At 36.4% G+C, this 17578-nt stretch overlaps 1 protein-coding gene across 3 annotated transcripts in view; it reads left to right on the forward strand.

Annotated features, from left to right (window-relative positions):
- SRBD1 (S1 RNA binding domain 1) overlaps nucleotides 1–17578 on the forward strand; it is a 203397-nt gene that overhangs the window by 52592 nt on the left and 133227 nt on the right. For all 3 annotated transcript variants that reach the window (XM_045981714.1, XM_045981717.1, XM_045981715.1), the window contains exons 12-14: nucleotides 986–1143; nucleotides 4836–4926; nucleotides 5680–5787. In XM_045981714.1, the coding sequence (XP_045837670.1) occupies nucleotides 986–1143; nucleotides 4836–4926; nucleotides 5680–5787 (357 nt within the window). The remainder of the gene's footprint in view (nucleotides 1–985; nucleotides 1144–4835; nucleotides 4927–5679; nucleotides 5788–17578) is intronic.

The raw sequence follows: 17578 nt of genomic DNA on the forward strand, positions 1-17578 counted from the left end.
AATGTACTTTGAATGGTTTTTGTACTGTCAGTTTTCTTGTGACCATGGCATAAATGTCTTTACCTGTTCTAAGTGAGAAGGCATACTTTCTATGTCTTCTTATAAAATTCATAAGAATTTCAGGAGATCTGTTAAGAGCTTTTGTTAAGAAGATGAATGGTGTTAAGGGGCACCTGACTGGCTCAGTCAGAAAAGTGTGTGACTCTTAATCTCTGGGTCTTGAGTTCGAGCACCACATTGTGTGTAGTGATTACTTAAATAAATAAATACTTAAAAAAAAAGTGAATGGTGTTACAATTTAGTTTCTAAATGCCTTTAATTCCTTTATAGACATACATTTTTATCCTAAAAAAAGTTTTAAAATTAGAATTCTAATAACTTCTCTGGAGAAAACCTGGGAAATTGTATGCATGAGGCATGGTTCTGGACTGATTACTAATATCCTTGGTCATGTCACATCTCTGTGACAATGACAAGGTGGGGGCTCAGTGTGGAGAACTGAACAGAGTAAGAAGATGACATTGTGATTTGTATAGGTAAAAGTGTAAAGCTAAATACTGATGGAAGAGACTACTTAGGATTCAATACTTTATCACTAATTTTGTGTTTATATTTTTAATCAGCTAATAAACTTTAACTTGACTTGTTATATGATGTCCAGATCTTTATATACTTTGTTTCTCTCACATACACAGATATTTATACATATAGATTTTGTATATAAAGGGCAGATAGAAAAGGAATACAGGTATGACACACTGAGATTTGCTTCAGAATTGTTTGTGGTTTCATGTATTATTGCCGTTAGCAAAAATAGACTCAGTATAATTTTATATATGATCTTTTCTCCTTTATTTTGTTATAAAAGTTACTCCTGTGAGGAATAAGTGTATGGAAAGAATTCTGTTCTTTGCAGGAAGAAACTTGAGGTGAATGAAAAAACTGAATACTTTCTATTTTTCCTTTTATTTTTTGGTTTCTAAAGAGCCAAACTAACATCAGATGCAGAGAAGGAATCAGTAATGATGTTTGGACGGAACCTTCGTCAGCTGCTTTTAACAAGCCCTGTCCCAGGGCGCACCTTGATGGGCGTGGATCCTGGTTACAAACATGGTTGCAAATTGGCTATAATTTCTCCTACCAGTAAGTACATCTTTCAGCTCTTCAATGAAAAGTTGTTTGGTTGGTCCTAAGTTTCACAATATACATATTGTGAGGATTTGAAATAATGTTAATTTTTGAGGCTCAGAAAATGGTTTTCTCACACACGGTAGTGTGGGAACTAGAAAATCAAATTTCGTATTTGTCTTATTTGTTGATCAAAAATCTCAACATGTTCTATCATTTATACCGTGCCTTTCCCTGTGTCACAGTGGAGATATTGAAGATTAACTAGGCTCAAGCTTGAAAAACTATTCCCCATCAACTTCTATTTATTATAATGTATTATATATGATGCATTTTAACTCTGTATTTTAATTACCAGACATTTTTGTTTTGCCCAGCATTTTCCCCCTTATTTACTATCTACCCTTTCTATTGCCCTTCATTTCTTGCTGCATTTCTATGTCTACATTTGAGATTATTTTCTCTGCTTGATCCTCTAACCTTTTACATTTAATATGGAGTCAGCTGGTGAGAAATTGTGTTAGTTTTTGCCTAAAATGTTTCTGATTTGCCCTCATTTATGAAGGATATTTTTGCTGGGTATAGAATTCATGACTAGCAGTTATTTTCAGTACTTTATAGGTGTCATTTCATTTTTTGTTTGTGTTCTTTCCCCCTCTGGCTACTACACTTTTTGTTGAGAATGAGAACTCAAACAAAAACCTTATTATTGCTCTTTTGAAGGTAATGATTTCTTTTTTCCTAAGGCTGCTAAGATTTTCTATTTTGGTTTTCAGGGTTTTCTTATGATGTGCTTAGCTCTGTGTTTGGTTGTGTGTTTTATGTATGTGTGTGTGTTGTGTGTTTGGTTTTCTGAGGTTTTTTTATATGAATTCTGCTTGGGATTTGTGGAGCTTCTTGGTATTTCTTTCTGGAATTCCAGTTACATATATATTAGACCTTTCAATTTCCTCTTTTTCTGTTTTTCATTCTTTTGTTCTATTTTATATTGTTTGTCTTTATATTAATTAAGCCTCTATTCTGCTATGTCTGATCTGCAATTAAAGCTATCCATTGAGTTCCTTATTTAAATTACGGTGTTGTCAAGTTTGGTACCTACAAAAAATAGATTTCAGTTCTCTAATGAATTTTATCACTTTCAATTTTTTTGAGCTTTTATATTTTCCTTATTTTTACCTTAAAGTTCTCTTATTTATTATTTTTATATTATTATATTATGGACTATTACTATATGTTATTATTTATTACATATATATTATATACAATAATATATACTATTACATTTATTTGTTCCTTGTTTCTTTTGGTTTAGTTTTTCTTTCTGAAATAACTTTGATTTTTTTTAAACGATTTTATTTATTTGAAAGAGAGCATGAGAAAGAGCACAAGCTTGGAGTAGGGGCAGAGGGAGAGAGAGAGAAGCTGGCTTCCCACAGAGCGGGAGGCTGATAGGGGACTCGATCCCAGGACTCTGGGATCATGACCTGGGCTGATGGCAGATGCTTAACTGACTGAGCCACCTAGGTGCTCCTGAAATAACTTTCATGTCTAATTCAGTTTTGAGTTCTCACATGTTATTTCTGGGGTTTTCTAATTCTGATTTATGTTATTCTCATTTTCTTTCTTTCTTTTTTTTTTTTTTTTGGTAGCTCATTCTTTAAGTTACAATTTTTTCTCTGCGTTTTGTGAACACATCTTTCTGTAAGGACATACTAGTCTTTTTTTTAACTTACTGGGGTTTTTTTTGTTTTGTTTTGTTTTTTTTAAAGATTTTGTTTATTTATTTGACAGACAGAGATCACAAGTAGGCAGAGAGGCAGGCAGAGAGAGAGAGAAGGGGAGAAGCAGGCTCCTTGCTGAGCAGAGAGCCCGATATGGGGCTCGATCCCAGGACCCTGGGATCATGACCTGAGCTGAAGGCAGCAGCTTACCCAACTGAGCCACCCAGGCACCCCTTAACTTACTGTTTTAAAAAATATTCATTCTATATGGAATTTGACCATCATCCTTTTCTGTTGCTTAGGTTTATGTAAAATACATTTTCCCCAGCTTTTAGGGTAGAAGACCAGGTCAGGAAAGATTTTCTAGCTATATATCTCTAGAACTGTCCCTTCTTTTTTCCCCAAATTACTGGTGTTGGGGGGGAAGCACTGTAGTATCTCTATGAATAAAGAGATAGCCTTCTACTTTCTCGAATCTATTTTCCTGGTGCTTTCTCCATTTTACCTGGACTTCTTCTCCTTTGACCATTTTATCCTTATCTTACTCAGGGGGGATATGATTCCCAACAATTTCTCATTTGGGGTTTTTGTCTTAAAAAGGATATTCTGCCTGGGTTTCACGAGTTCATAGAGACCAAAGTTTTCCAATCCTTCCAAAACTCAATGGGCAGACTTTCTACTGACTTATAAATTGTAGTATGCAGAGGTCTTTCCCACACTACAGGGAAATACCTTTTGATATTTTCTGGTCTATGAGATACTTCATTGCTTGTCTCTTCTTGCTCCCACAAAAGTGCCAGTGCATGTAGGTCTTGGTAGTTGCATTGTTCCCTCTTGATCATCTTTTGAGTTTTGTGGAATACTTTGCTACAGATAGCCTTGGGTTTTTGGTTTGGCTGTCCTAGTTGCTCTTTTTTTATTATGCTCTACATTTTTACAGTAAGTGGGAAGCATATTTTACAATGTCTTTTCCTGCATCTGTTGAGATACCATACTTATTTGTATTTGGATCTGATATTATTTGTATTACTTACAGGATGACTTTTTAAAAATACTGTATGCACTCCCACATATATATGTATGTATCTTCAGTCTGTTTGGTAAGACATTTCCAAGAATTTATCCATTCCAACATTTAAATTAACATGAAATTGTTCATAATAGTCTTTATATCTTTTTTTAAATTTTATTATTTTTTTGTCTTTATATCTTTTTAATCTGTGCTGAAGCTCTAGTTGTATCCTCTTTTCATTTCTATTATGATTTATTTCTATCTTTTTTATTTATCTATATCTTCTTTCTTTTTCTTGATTGGTATTGTTAAAAGTATATGTTTTTCTTAAGTGATTTTTAACTTTAAACTTTACCAATCCTCTTCATTACACATACAATTTTCTATTTTGTTAATTTCTGCTTTTAACTTCATTAATTCCTTCCTTCTGCTTTCTTTAAGATTATTCTCTTGTTCTTTTCATAGCTTCCTAAGTTGGTCACTTAGCTTATTATTTCTGTTCTTGAGGTTGTTACCCTCAAATGTTGAAATTATTTTTCACTGAAATATAATATAATATAGAGAAACACCCAAGTCATAAATATGCAGCTTAAGAATTATGCAGGGAAAGAAATGCAGGTATCTACAACCCATAGTTGTACCATAGAATAGTATTACAGCATTGTCTGGCATTTGATACATATTCAGTAAATGTTAGCTCAGTGTTATGTGTTATTAAAAACCATTTCTCTTTTAGGTATCATGGCATATAATTTAGTTAATAATGATAAGTAGCAAAGTGTCTTTATAACTTCAGAAGTAACAAAATTTCAGAGTGCTTTGGAAGAATCTGATTTAGTGAATATGAATGATTCATCCTGCATTTTTAAGACAAAGGAGTTCCCTTTTCTAGTATAAATTACTTAATCAAATCATCTTTGTGTTGTGTTTTGTGATTTCTTACAAAATGGCTTATTGTTTTTGTTTTCTCTAAGGTCAGATACTTCATACCGATGTGGTTTACTTGCATTGTGGACAAGGCTTCCGAGAGGCAGAGAAAATAAAGAGGCTTTTGCTGAATTTCAAGTATGAAAATAAGTAACCTTTTGAGTACTTCACTGGCTCAGCCAATCAGAGATACCTTTGAAGCTCCTAATTTGGAGGGAGGGATTAAGGGAAGTGCCTTGGTGAGAGAGAAGGAATCATGTAAAACAATGCTGGGGCAAATTGCTGGAGAACTCTATACATTTGGAGACTCTGGAGGGATGCTTCTCCCTTCCTGTGCCGCCTTCGCTAAACAAAAGGTGGTAATATGAGCAAAAATGAGCATTGAATTCTTTTATTTGGGCTTTCTTTCTCTCTCTTTCTCTCTCTCTCTCTCACACCCATTCTTCCTCCCTTCCCTCCCTTCCTCCCTCCGTTCTTTCTTCCTTTTTGTTGGATCCGAGGAGTGGATGTGATAGTACTTTGAAGCTTCAGGGATTATTTGGCACTGTGTCACGTAATTCAGTCATGATGTCTTTATTATGGCATAGAATGCTTCAGAGTTTCTTATCTATTTGTAAATTTGGTTCCTTCTAGATGGGAAGAAAGCTGACTGTTCTTGATGGTATGACAGTAAAATACTTCTCTGTTGCCTCCATACCAAATGTAGGGGCATTGTCCTTTATTCTACAAAAGTCTGTCCCTCCATTGTGAGATCGTGGAGATGTTGTGTGGCTATATGAGAGAATAAGATCATCCTGTGATAGTATTTGTGTATTTTGTGCATTTTCTCCTGATTGACTTAGAAGCATGCCTTGAGCTCATTCCATTTCTCATCTTGTTTATCCCTTGAAGCTGCAGCACAGTGGTGATTGGAAATGGAACTGCCTGCCGGGAAACAGAAGCTTACTTTGCTGACCTGATAATGAAAAATTACTTTGCGCCACTGGATGTTGTTTACTGGTAAGGATGTTAGGAACGTTTGTTTTCTTTGAGAGGCAAAGGAACTTCTCCAGTTCCTTCTGTGATGAATTCTCTCTCCTCTTTTTATGATATGCATCTTCTTTGCCCGCAGACCACCTCTTGCTGTTCACAAGTACTTTGTAGGACGACATAAAGTGTCTGTCTCCTAGAGAAATTTGAGTTTCAGTATCCTGAAAACTCTCAAAGAAATAGCAAGCTAGCTTACTTGGTTTCATGGGGTTTTCTAGGCTGTACCTTGTGTGAGAGCTCTAATTATTAACTAGTACGTAAAACTGTAGATAACTTAGCTTTTTTTCTTCCAAAGTTCTGAGGCCTATAAATTGTTGGTTTTCAGAACCGACAGCCAAGGGTAAGTATTGCCAGTTAGAAGCATTTCTGATATTCCTTTCTTGTTCGTGTCTTCATCGCAAGCTTTCATTTTATATAGACATCCAGTTAACTTCTGAATAGCTTTGGATTAGCATTTCTGTAGCCCTTTTCTGTACCCATTTCTGTAGCCCTACCCCTAGATCTGTCATAGTTCTGCTTTTGTTCACCATCATTTCCTTATTTTCTCTTTGGACCTCAGGTAGCCAGGGTTATCTTTTTCTTTTCTTTCTTTTCCTTTTTTTAGATTTTATTTTTTTATTTGACACACAGAGAGAGAGAGATAGCACAAACAGGGAGAGCAGGAGAGGGAGAAGCTGGCTCCCCATTGAGCATGGAGCCCGACACGGGGCTCGATCCCAGAACCCTGGGATCATGACCACAGGCAAAGGCAGATGCTTAACCCACTGAGCCACCCAGGTGCCCCCACACTTACCTTTTTCAAGCTACAGTAGAATATTAAGTTCTTAAGGGTTTAATTCGACGACAGAAGACAATTACGATAGCTGATATCTTGGGAAGAGTGCACAAGCACCATCTTCCACTGCCAGAAGTCAGCTGAAGAGTATGTGACTCACAGGATCAACAAACAAAACCCAACACAGGAAGAAGAATCCCAAGATTCTTTGTAGGCCGAAAGAGGAGGGCCTTGTATTCAGTGTAGTGTTCCATATGCCAAGAGTATAATCAAGATGTCAGGAAAACAAATGCAGGGTAACCAAAGGGATTTAGGAGGTCAAGGACAAGCCGTAGGTACCACAGGGCCGTGGTTAGGAAATGACCAGATTGAAAAATCCACCTCAGCTTTCTTCCCCCGCTCTTCCTCTTCTTGTTCAGGTTGGTCTGGGGAGTACTGTGGATCTTCCCTATCCTGGAAACTGTGCACGTGCATCCAGTCCTTTTGAGAACGTGAGGACCCAATGTAGCTGATTCAGTTTATTTCAGGCAACTTGTCTGATTTTTTTTAACTTGTTCATGTTAATTTAATATAAATATCTACAAATATTTATCTAATATAAATTTGTAGTGCTTATAAATAGAACTTTCAGATCATTAAATTATTAAATGTGCTAGTGTGCTAGTATGATTCGGTATTTTCCGTCCTCTGGTGCATAGTAGGCACTCATTTTATTTTTTGAATATCTAAATATTTGTTTCCATTCATGTTAAATTATTATACTTGGTTTTTTTTCTGCTTTTGTCTTGGTTTTTCCTTTTGTAAAAAATTAGTGTTTTTGTTTTGTAGAAGTGGTAAAATTTATTGAAATGTAGAAATGGCTAACTCCTTTTAGACATGCTTATGAGCGGTGTATCTAGTTTCTCCCAAATTGAAACCTTCTTAAATCAGGGATCATGTTTTATTTATCTCTACCTCCTTCCCATTAAACATAACATCCATACTTATAGGTCCATCTCAACAAATACTTACTAATTTAGATTCTTAAACATTAAGCTTTAAATTATTTTTAACCAGATAAATCTTTTCAGGCTATTGACCAGAATTACAATATGGAACAACTGTAGAAAATTTCCCCTCCGCTTAATGCTCTGGTAAATCTATGACTTACCGTTTTCTCTCTTTTTTCATTGATAGAGAAATTTGCACTTGGTAGATTAGAGGCTATATTTTACCCAAGATAAATGATAATTTCTGAAATAAAAATATTACATGGTTAGAGTTACATATTTATTTAATGAACTTTGAAAGAATTAAAAGAACTCTTTAATGTTTGCCATCTTGTATTTCAAACTATGGTTGGCACACTTTATGCTGATAGTGGAAACTTTCTAGAAATCACAGCATGTGAGCATTCTGTAGAATTACATGAGACCACATAACAACCTGGGAGCAGCAAAGGTAAAGGGAAATTTTGTGCTGTTAATTCAGACCCTGCACTTCATGTTTCTGCCCTGAAAACTGCAGTATACCAGTGAGTTTGAGCAGGCAAATATAGAAAACAGGAGAAAAGAAATAATTTTGCTTCCCAATGCCCTAGTTCATTACGATAATGAATCAGGTAACAGAGTGACCTGAGGAGGTGTGATGTGTGATGAGGGAATGAGAAAAGGAACCAGGTGCTGTGAGAGAGGTATGGGGTTGTGGATTTGAGGTTAGATGTAGACCAGCAGGCTTTGCCATTGAAGCACAAGCGGACGGCTAGTCGTATTAGGAAAAGGGGGTTGGCGCTGGATGTCTGTAAAGTACACACGAGACCTCTCTCTTCTTTTATTCCAGAAGGGTACGAATCATTTAATAGAAAATATAATTTAAGGAATAATAATTTTGTTGCTTGAGATTAGTTGTCTCTTCCAGAGTCTAACTTAATTGAATTGCTTGAGCCTCAAAGGGTTAATTCCTTTGTGAAAAATGCCTAAGAATGAAGCTAATGAAAATCCTTTGCTTTAAAATTAAAAGACAAACATTATTTCTTTAAAGGTGTTAATAATACTTATTATTATTGCAGATTGGAAAACACAGACAAGTGATAGGCTTTTCTGTTAGCTTGATTGTTAGTTATATTTGGGAGCATATTTCTAGACTGTGTGTGTTATAAAAAAAGAAACACACTGTACATATTTTGCAGCATTTCCCCTACTTACTATATTCCCATGCCAATAGATGGACTTCACAAAGTCGTTTAAAATTACTACAGTTAAACTCTTCTATGATCTTGTATTTTAGTCAGTCCTCATTGTGTGACAGCTGGCTTTTTCTTATCATCACCATTACCCACAAAACTATAATGAATGTTTTTGTGCTTATATCTTTACACATACCTTTATTGCCTTTGATCCATTCCAAGAAGTGGGCTATAGGTTTAAGAGGTAACTTACCACTGCTCCTGAACTGCAAAGTGCTTAATTACCAAACCCAATCTATTACTGAGATTATTTCCATGCTATTTCTCCCTCTTCTCAGCATGTTGGCTAATTTGGGATGTCTTTACTTAAAAATATTTATATTACAAATGTGTATAAAAGTCCCAATAAAAAGGGAAGAAAATAAAGCACTTTTTAGTGTGAAATAGATCTAAAGAGTATAGAACCTCTATATACAGTTTGAAGAACAAAATGAATGTCCTTGTTCCCAGCTTTTAGGCTTCTTGTGTGTTTTTTCCTTGGAGAGACTCCACCCTATGTAAGCACTGTCCTGGGTTGTATGAATTATTGCTTGTTTGAGAAAATTAATTTTCAAACTGCGTATTTGTAGGGCTTTTTTTTTTTTTTTTAAGGTTTTATTTATTTATTTGACAGAGAGAGATCACAAGTAGATAGAGAGGCAGGCAGAGAGAGAGAGAGAGAGGGAGGGAAGCAGGCTCCCTGCTGAGCAGAGAGCCTGATGTGGGACTCGATCCCAGGACCCTGAGATCATGACCTGAGCCGAAGGCAGCGGCTTAACCCACTGAGCCACCCAGGCGCCCTGTAGGGCTTTTGAAGTACATTGCTATGCTGTCTTCCAGAATGACTATGCCAATTAATACTCTTATCTACAGTGTCTCTACTCCCCTTTTTCTGGGACTTTGAGTATTATTACAATGCATGTTTGTTCTATCATTTTTGTTTTAATTGCATATTGATATCCTAACAGCACTGCTTCTTAACTAATTATGTGACCTTGGACAAATTACCTAACCTCTCTGTATTTCAGGTTTATCATCTGTAAAAGGGGATGATAATAGTATCTATCATAGAGAATTATTGTGGAGGTTAAATGAGTTAATATCTATAAATTACTTAGAATAAAACTTAGCATATACTTGCTGTTATTTTTAATGAAGGCAAATATATTTTTGTATGCTCACTGGCCATTTCTGGATTTCTTTGTATATCTGTGGTTGGCTTGTATCATTTGCTCATTTTTTTTCTGTTGGAGGTTTTTGTCTGGTTCATAATGTTTTGTAAATGTTTTTTATATTAATTATTGATCCATTTGTTACAACAATTTTTTGCAGATTATGCAAGAAATTCTCTCCATTTTGTGTTTAAATTCAAGCTTTATTTTGTATAGAATCCCAAATTTTATTTTTTTAAGGTTTATCTGTCTTTTTCTTTATGGCTTTTGAGTTTCTTATTATTCTTGAATCTAGAATATTAGAAAGCATATTAGTTTTTGTAGAAAATATAAATCTCTTATATGTCCAAGAATATCAAGGTTTTTTGTTTTCTTTCTTTCTTTTTTTTTTTTAAATGCAGGCTTCCCTCAAGTTTTTATTTCTCTAACTTTTCTTTAAGTCTTTTCACTTTTCTTTGTAAAACCATAAAACCTCATTATCATCTCAGTTATGGTTATGATTGCTTTGAAGCTTTTTTTATTCTCCAAGAAACCAAAAATTAACCAGAGAACCTTAATCAGCTTAGGTAAGAGAAACAGAATAGAAAGCTGTTAATTAGTTTTGAGAGTAGTTTTGAAAAAAGAATGGATGCTGATTTTTCCCTTTCTTTCTGAAGGTCTTTATTGCCAGCTGTAGCGTTTTGTAAACAGTAGAGCCACCTGATTTCTTCCCTTTCCACCCTCCTCTTCTCTTTCTCCTTCCTCATCTTTCTTCTCCTTTCCTCCCTCCTTCTTTAATTCTCTTGTTTGGTTGCACCATATTTTAGTTATCTATTGTTTGAACTATAGATTTTCGATCTTTGATATATCTTTAGTTTTAAACCTATGGGTACAGACTAATCAGCTGTAATTTCAGTATTTATTTGCAGGCACATTTAGTATGGGATTTGTCTATAACCCATTTAAAGTTAACTTTTATATATGGTATGAACTTCTTTTTTTGCTTATGACTGGATTATTCCAGTACCATTTGTGAAAGATTTTCCTTTCCCCATTGAGCTTCTTTTTGGTATGTTCATTAAAAATCAACTGACCTTATACATGTGAATTTATTTTTGGAGTCTATTCTGTTTAATTGATCTTGTATGTCTTAACACTAATCAGTTATTAAATTAGATAGTGTAAATCCTTCCATTTCATTCTTCTTTTTCAAAATTGTTTTGGCTTTTATAGGATTCTTATGCTTCTACATAAACTGTAGAATCAGCCTTTCAGTTTCTACAAATGGTCCTGCTGGGATTTTGATTGGGATTAAATTGGCTCTACAGTTTAATTTGTGGAGAATTGACATCCATCTGTGTAATTTTTTTTTTTTTCTTAGTGTTGTTGACACATGATGTTACATTAGTTTTAGGCACACAGTATAGTGATCCAACAACTGTACGTTATGCTGTTCATCATGAGTGTAGCTGCCATCTGTTTCAATTTTTAACTTTAGTTATATTTTTCATTTCTAGAAGCTCTGTTTTTTCATATCCACTTGTTCATTCTTATGGTCTTTTACTTTTCCTGAATAAATTTTCACACCTATTTTTTATTTCCTTAACCATACCAACCATTGCTGTTTTATAGTTTGTGTGATAATTCTAGTATTGAAAATCCTTGGAAGTCTGTTTCTGCTATCTGTTGTTACTGCTGGTTCTGCTGCTTTATTTCCTTTTCTGTTATTTAATTTTTATTGAAAACTCCTTATTTTCATGGAACTTTATCTGTGGGATAACAGTGTGAGACACTCCAAAAAGGGTTTGCATTTGCTTCTCTCAGGCTCCTGTAGACACTCCGAGTTTGGAATCACTTAAATTAAATTGTCAGTTTGAGTTTTTTTCTGGCCACCCAGGTAGTGTGAATTTAGGCTGCACACTAGAGAAATGGCTTATGGTTCTGTGTTCTCATCAGAGATTCCCCCTGTGACAAGGTTAGAGATAGTCCATTTTCAACACAATATCCTTGGGATAGGGTACTGTGAGCTTATTTCTCTTTGACCCTTAAATTGGGGGTTTAACCCTTTGGGGTGTATATGTGTGGGAGTTTAACTCCTTGGGATATATAAACCAGGGGTTTAGCCCTGTATTTTTGTTGTTGTTGTTTGTTTAAGATTTCATTTGTTTGACAGGGAGACAGAGAACACAAGCAGGGGAAGTGAGAGAGAGAGAAAAGCAGGTTCCTGATGAGCATGTAGTCCGATGCAGGGCTCGATCCCAGGATCCTCAGATCATGACCTGAGCTGAAGGCAGGTGTTTAACCGATTAAGCCATGCAGGAGCTCTACCTTGGGGGTTTTATATGTGTAAGAGTAATTGGGGGAATCTTTTATTAATTCATATCATAGGTGGACCCTGCGTTTTGTCTTCTAGTCTTCCATTTGTGTGAAGCTTTGTGAGACAGAAAATAAAAATTCACCTGGTTCAACAGATGCCCTCAAATGAAAGTCAGCTTCAGAAATCAGGGTTCCCATATTCACTTCACTTTTTTTAGGCTGAGTATTTCTTGCCAACTCACTTCTTAAATAATACATCTAGGACTTTTTGTTGTTTTCAATAAAATCGACATTTTAGGTCAGGTAACGGATCTTCCATATTATTGGCAGACAGGGTCATAACTTTATCTTCTATTTTTCTTTCCCTCCCTCCACTTGATTTTCAATTTTTTACCTACTAGTTTAAATTTAAAATTTGGTGTTTTCAGATATTGAAGACAAAACATAAGGTAAAATTAGATGATCGTTTTTTTTTAATTTTTTTTTTAAGATTTTATTTATTTATTTATTTGACAGACAGAAATTACAAGTAGGCAGAGAGGCAGGCAGTGAGAGAGAGGGGGAAGCAGGCTCCCTGCCAAGCAGAGAGCCCAATGCAGGGCTCGATCCCAGGACCCTGGGATCATGACCTGAGCCTAAAGCAGAGGCTTTAACCCACTGAGCCACCCAGGCTCCCCTAGATGATCATTTTTAATCATCTACACTTATACTTTTGAATTAAAAATCACTTTTTTATTTACTTTATGAATGTGCATGTGAAACATTGTTTTCTGGCAATTTAGGTGTTTTTTGTTTTGTTTTTTGAAGCTTAAAAGAGGTCTTGAAAAATCTGGGAAAATATGAAGAGGAAAATAAAAATAATTTGTATTCTCACTAGGGAATGGTCTCAACATTTTTACATATTTTATTTGTGTTCCTTCATTCCACATTATTTATCATGTATAAATGTTTCATTGAATGAGATAGACTCACTCAGTAAGGTGCAAGAAGACAACTGCTTATATTACTATCCCACTCCTATTCAGCTCGTGCTTGGAGTAGTTCTTCCATCCCCGACTGTGATAAGGGTCTCTGCTCTTTCAGTCCCTTTAGTCTGGAGAACAGTCTCATTTCAACAATTGAAATACCTTCTTTGATAATCAAGGCTCCAAACTTGATGTGCATTAACTTCCGTGTCAGTTGTTTCATTCCAGGGAAACTCCACTTCTTCAGTCTAGGGGTTTGCAGGGGCATGGTTAGCTTCCTCGCTTTTCCCTCCTTGTTATTCTTCCCTTTCTGTCCAACTCACCAGCTGAATTTCCAGATTACTTTAGTATAGTCTTCAGAGTTGAGAAGAGGAAAAAGGAGCCATAGTATTATTACACACCGGGGACAGTTGCAGTCTGAGGATAAGGCTCTTTGGGTAGCCTACATGCAATTGTAGATTCATTCTTCCATGGAGAAGTTTTGGAGAACTTGGTTTTTATTTTTGTTTCCTGAGATCTTCCCTGACAGGATCCTTGAATTGTTTCTGTGACTTGGCAGATAGGTTCTCAGGCTGACCATGACCCTCCTTCCGTCCTGGGTTTCAGGCAGACTACTCTTTTTTTAGATTTTTTTTTTTTTTTTTTTTTTTTTTTTTTGGACAGAGATCACAAGTGGGCAGAGAGAGACTAAGGGAAGCAGGCTCCCCGCCGAGCAGAGAGCCCAACGCAGGGCCCGATCCCAGGATCCTGGGACCATGACCCAAATGGAAGGCAGAGGCCCCAGCCCACTGAGCCACCCAGGCACCCTCAGGCAGACTACTCTTACCTGAATCACTTTGCTACACATTCATCTTGGACACACTCTGTTTAGAGCTCCCTCACACTGCCTACTGCAGGCCTATTTGGTTCATACATCCTTGTCTTCTCTCAAAGAGGGATCAGTAACTTACCCCTAGTGTGGCTCTCTCCCTTTGTTATTCTCTCTATCTCTCTACCCACCGACCCCTTTTTTCTCCCTCCTCCCTTTATGCTTGTGTTTACATCTGTGTTCTTTCTTATGTCACACTCACATATTGGTCCAAGGGAAGCCCCTCTTACCTGGCATGGGGTGAGTGGGACATTCCTCCACATGAGATGTTCAGGCAGCAGGAAAAATGCCACAGCATTGCGACAGTCTTCTTGAAGAAATGTTCTCTTTCAGCTCCAAGGCCCTCCTGTCCTTCTCAAACACACACCCCATTTTATAGGATGAAGTTAGGTGATTGCTCCTGGTGGCACAATAGACTTTTAGTACTTAAGCCAGAACAAAAACATCCTATTACACATTCTCTCATATGGTCAGCAAAGTACTGTTAGCGCTCAGACTGTGTGGCAGGCGAAGTACTGTTCTGGGAGATACTTGACTTGACTTTTACTCTCTCTTTCTCTCTCCCTCTTTTTTAAGATTTTATTTATTTATTTGTCAGAGAGACAGTGAGAGAGGGACCACAAGCAAGGGGAGTGGGAGAGGGAGAAGCAGGCTTCTCACTGAGCAGGGAGCCCGAGGCAGGGCTCAATCCCAGGACCTTGGGCTCATGACCTGAGTCGAAGGCAGACACTTAACAACTGAGCCACCCAGGCACCCCTTGACTTGACTTGAAGCTTTTACCTAGTGGGGAAAATAGATGAAAAGATAAGTGTATGTGTTTGTTTATATGTATTATGCTAATTAGTGATGAATTCTGTATGGAGAATTAAAAGCAAGGTAAGAAGATAAAATAACAAGTGCAGTTGTAGGTAGATCTAGATATAACACATATTCTTTTTTTTTTTTTAAGATTTTATTTATTTGACAGAGAGAGATCACAAGTAGGCAGAGAGGCAGGCAGAGAGAGAGAGGGAAGCAGGCCTCCTGCTGAGCAGAGAGCGCGATGCGGGGCTCAATCCCAGGGTCCTGGGATCATGACCTGAGCCGAAGGCAGAGGCTTTAACCCACTGAGCCACCCAGGTGCCCCTATAACACATATTCTTATCTCTTAGTGATAGGAATTCTTTCCATGTGTTATGGTATAAAGGCTGAAGAAAAGCATGATGAGTTTATGCCCCTCATTAATCCACATCCACATTCATGTCCTCATTACCCTTATCTTTCCATGTCATATGAGCTCTTAGAGCCATGGTTTCACATTGTGGCTTGCAATCCATTGGAGGAAGGTGACATCCATGTAGTGGGTCCCAATCAGCATTTTAAAAAAAATTAAGGATAAAAACTAGAGTGTATCTCATGTTATTAAATCTAGGTATCGTTCCATGAATACAGGTTTTGGGTAATATGTGTATTGTGCCCCAGATTGTGATGTAAAGTATATTTCTTATTATCAATAATAGTAAAGTTTGAAAAATATTGCTATATGAAATCCCATATTTGAAACTTTAAAAATGCAAAGTTGAGAGGCTCACTGCACCTGGGTGGCTCAGTCAGTTAAATGTCAGACTCTGTATCTCAGCAGCCCAGGACTTGATCTCGGAGTCATGAGTTCAAGCCCTGTGTTCGGCTCCACAGTGTACTTTAAAAATGAAAAGGCAAAGTTAAGAGGTAAGATTATAGGAGTCCCTAGTGGTACTGTTGGGATACTCTTAGAAATGTAAGTTGGGATACTCTTAGAAATGTAATTCAGATTACTCTATAAAATTGCAAAGGATCCTCTTAATAAAATAAGGCAGCAGTCCTCAGCACGTTAGAAAATATAAGTTGGACTAATGTGCTTCACCACTAAAATTCTGAACTACGATTCTTTCGAAATTCTCTGGAAAAAGTTAATGGATAGAATTTTCTGTTAAAATTCCTCATGTCAAAGAAAACTTTCTGAACACCTCATTTACATATGTCAGTTTTTTGGTAATCTTCTTGCAAAGGAAAAGTCTTCTAGTAGGCCAATTCAGAGATTCACTCTTGGTTACAAAATTCTATAGGAAAATGAGAATGTAGGATAATTACGCTAGAAAAGAAGATCGTTTGGGTGTCTGGTTTGCTAAGTCTTATACCCATTAAAGTATATGAAAGTAGCTGGCGCATTCTTTGAAGAATTCTCCCCACCACCACCCCAGAAGGAGGCTGTAAATTACATTGTACAAGAATGGTTCTTTGCCAAACCAAGTTTGGAACAATTTTTATTTTACACTGATACATTTTTCTTAATTTTTTGATGTCTGCTAGTATCTAGTATTTGATTTAGGCCTGTATATTCAATATGGTTTAAAATTCACATACTCCATCATGTTCTAAATGGAGCACTTTGACTTCCAGGGGCTCTACCATCAGAAAAAGATTGGGAAGTAAATCAGTTTGTGTGTGTTGGCTGCAAACTTTCAATCAGTTGTATGTTTTACAAGGTCAAATACAAAGCTGATAGAAAGTACCCCTGAAACAAATAATTCATTATATGTTAATAAAATAAAAATAAATAAATAAAAATAAAATAAATAAAGCTTTAAAAAAAAAAAGGAAGTAACCAAGAGTGTGTAAAAGAAGAGTCACTGGTCTGCCAAGAATAGTACAGGAAGACCAAGGCATCAGGCCTGAATCCCTCTATTGCCTCGCCACAGATGTTAAGTGTAGCATAAAAGATTTATAATGATTATCTTAGGAAAGAGTGAGGGAGAAAAGATCCCACTGCTTGTACATAATGTCATCCTCCTTACCAGGGACTATCAGAAAATGGAAGTGCTCAATTCTTCTTTCGATTGGTGAGATAGAATTATTTGGGGCTAAGAAGATAGAATAAAGGTCACCAAAGAAAACCAGAATGTAACTAAAATGGGGTATTAGTAAGAGAGTTTACATTTCTCATTTCATCTTCTGGCACAGATAAATATTTTCTGGAGTTCTGGATGAACTTGGGAATAAAACTTTCGTGCCACTATTGGTTAATTATTAAGAAATTATGGAAGCTTGGAGAGGGGCGGATGGTATTTAATGTTCCAAAAGGGAATTCAGATGCAAAGGACTGTTGAGTGTGATCTTGATCAGGCAAGGTTATTATGAAATCAGAAAAGGATGGTTAATGAGCACCTAGGAAGGGACAATAGAACAAACCCACTAGAAATCAGCACACACCTCCTATAAATAAAACATTTTTGGCTTTATTCCATTTCATTTTCTGTTTAGAAAAATGAGAACTGGTAGGCACATCTAGATCTCAGTACAACTTTGAAGTCTCTTGATACTTGAATGCAAAAACTAGAAAAATACAGATTTGGTTATGTGGCTCCCAAAAGGATATCAGTTAGCTACAGGATTAATTCTGGTGTGAGGTCTCTAGGGGCTTGCCACAAATGCTGTAATTAGTTAACATTCTACTCAGTGATTTAG

Source organism: Meles meles, chromosome 16 (genome assembly GCF_922984935.1).
Source record: "Meles meles chromosome 16, mMelMel3.1 paternal haplotype, whole genome shotgun sequence".
In the NCBI taxonomy this organism is placed as follows: Eukaryota; Metazoa; Chordata; class Mammalia; order Carnivora; family Mustelidae; genus Meles; species Meles meles.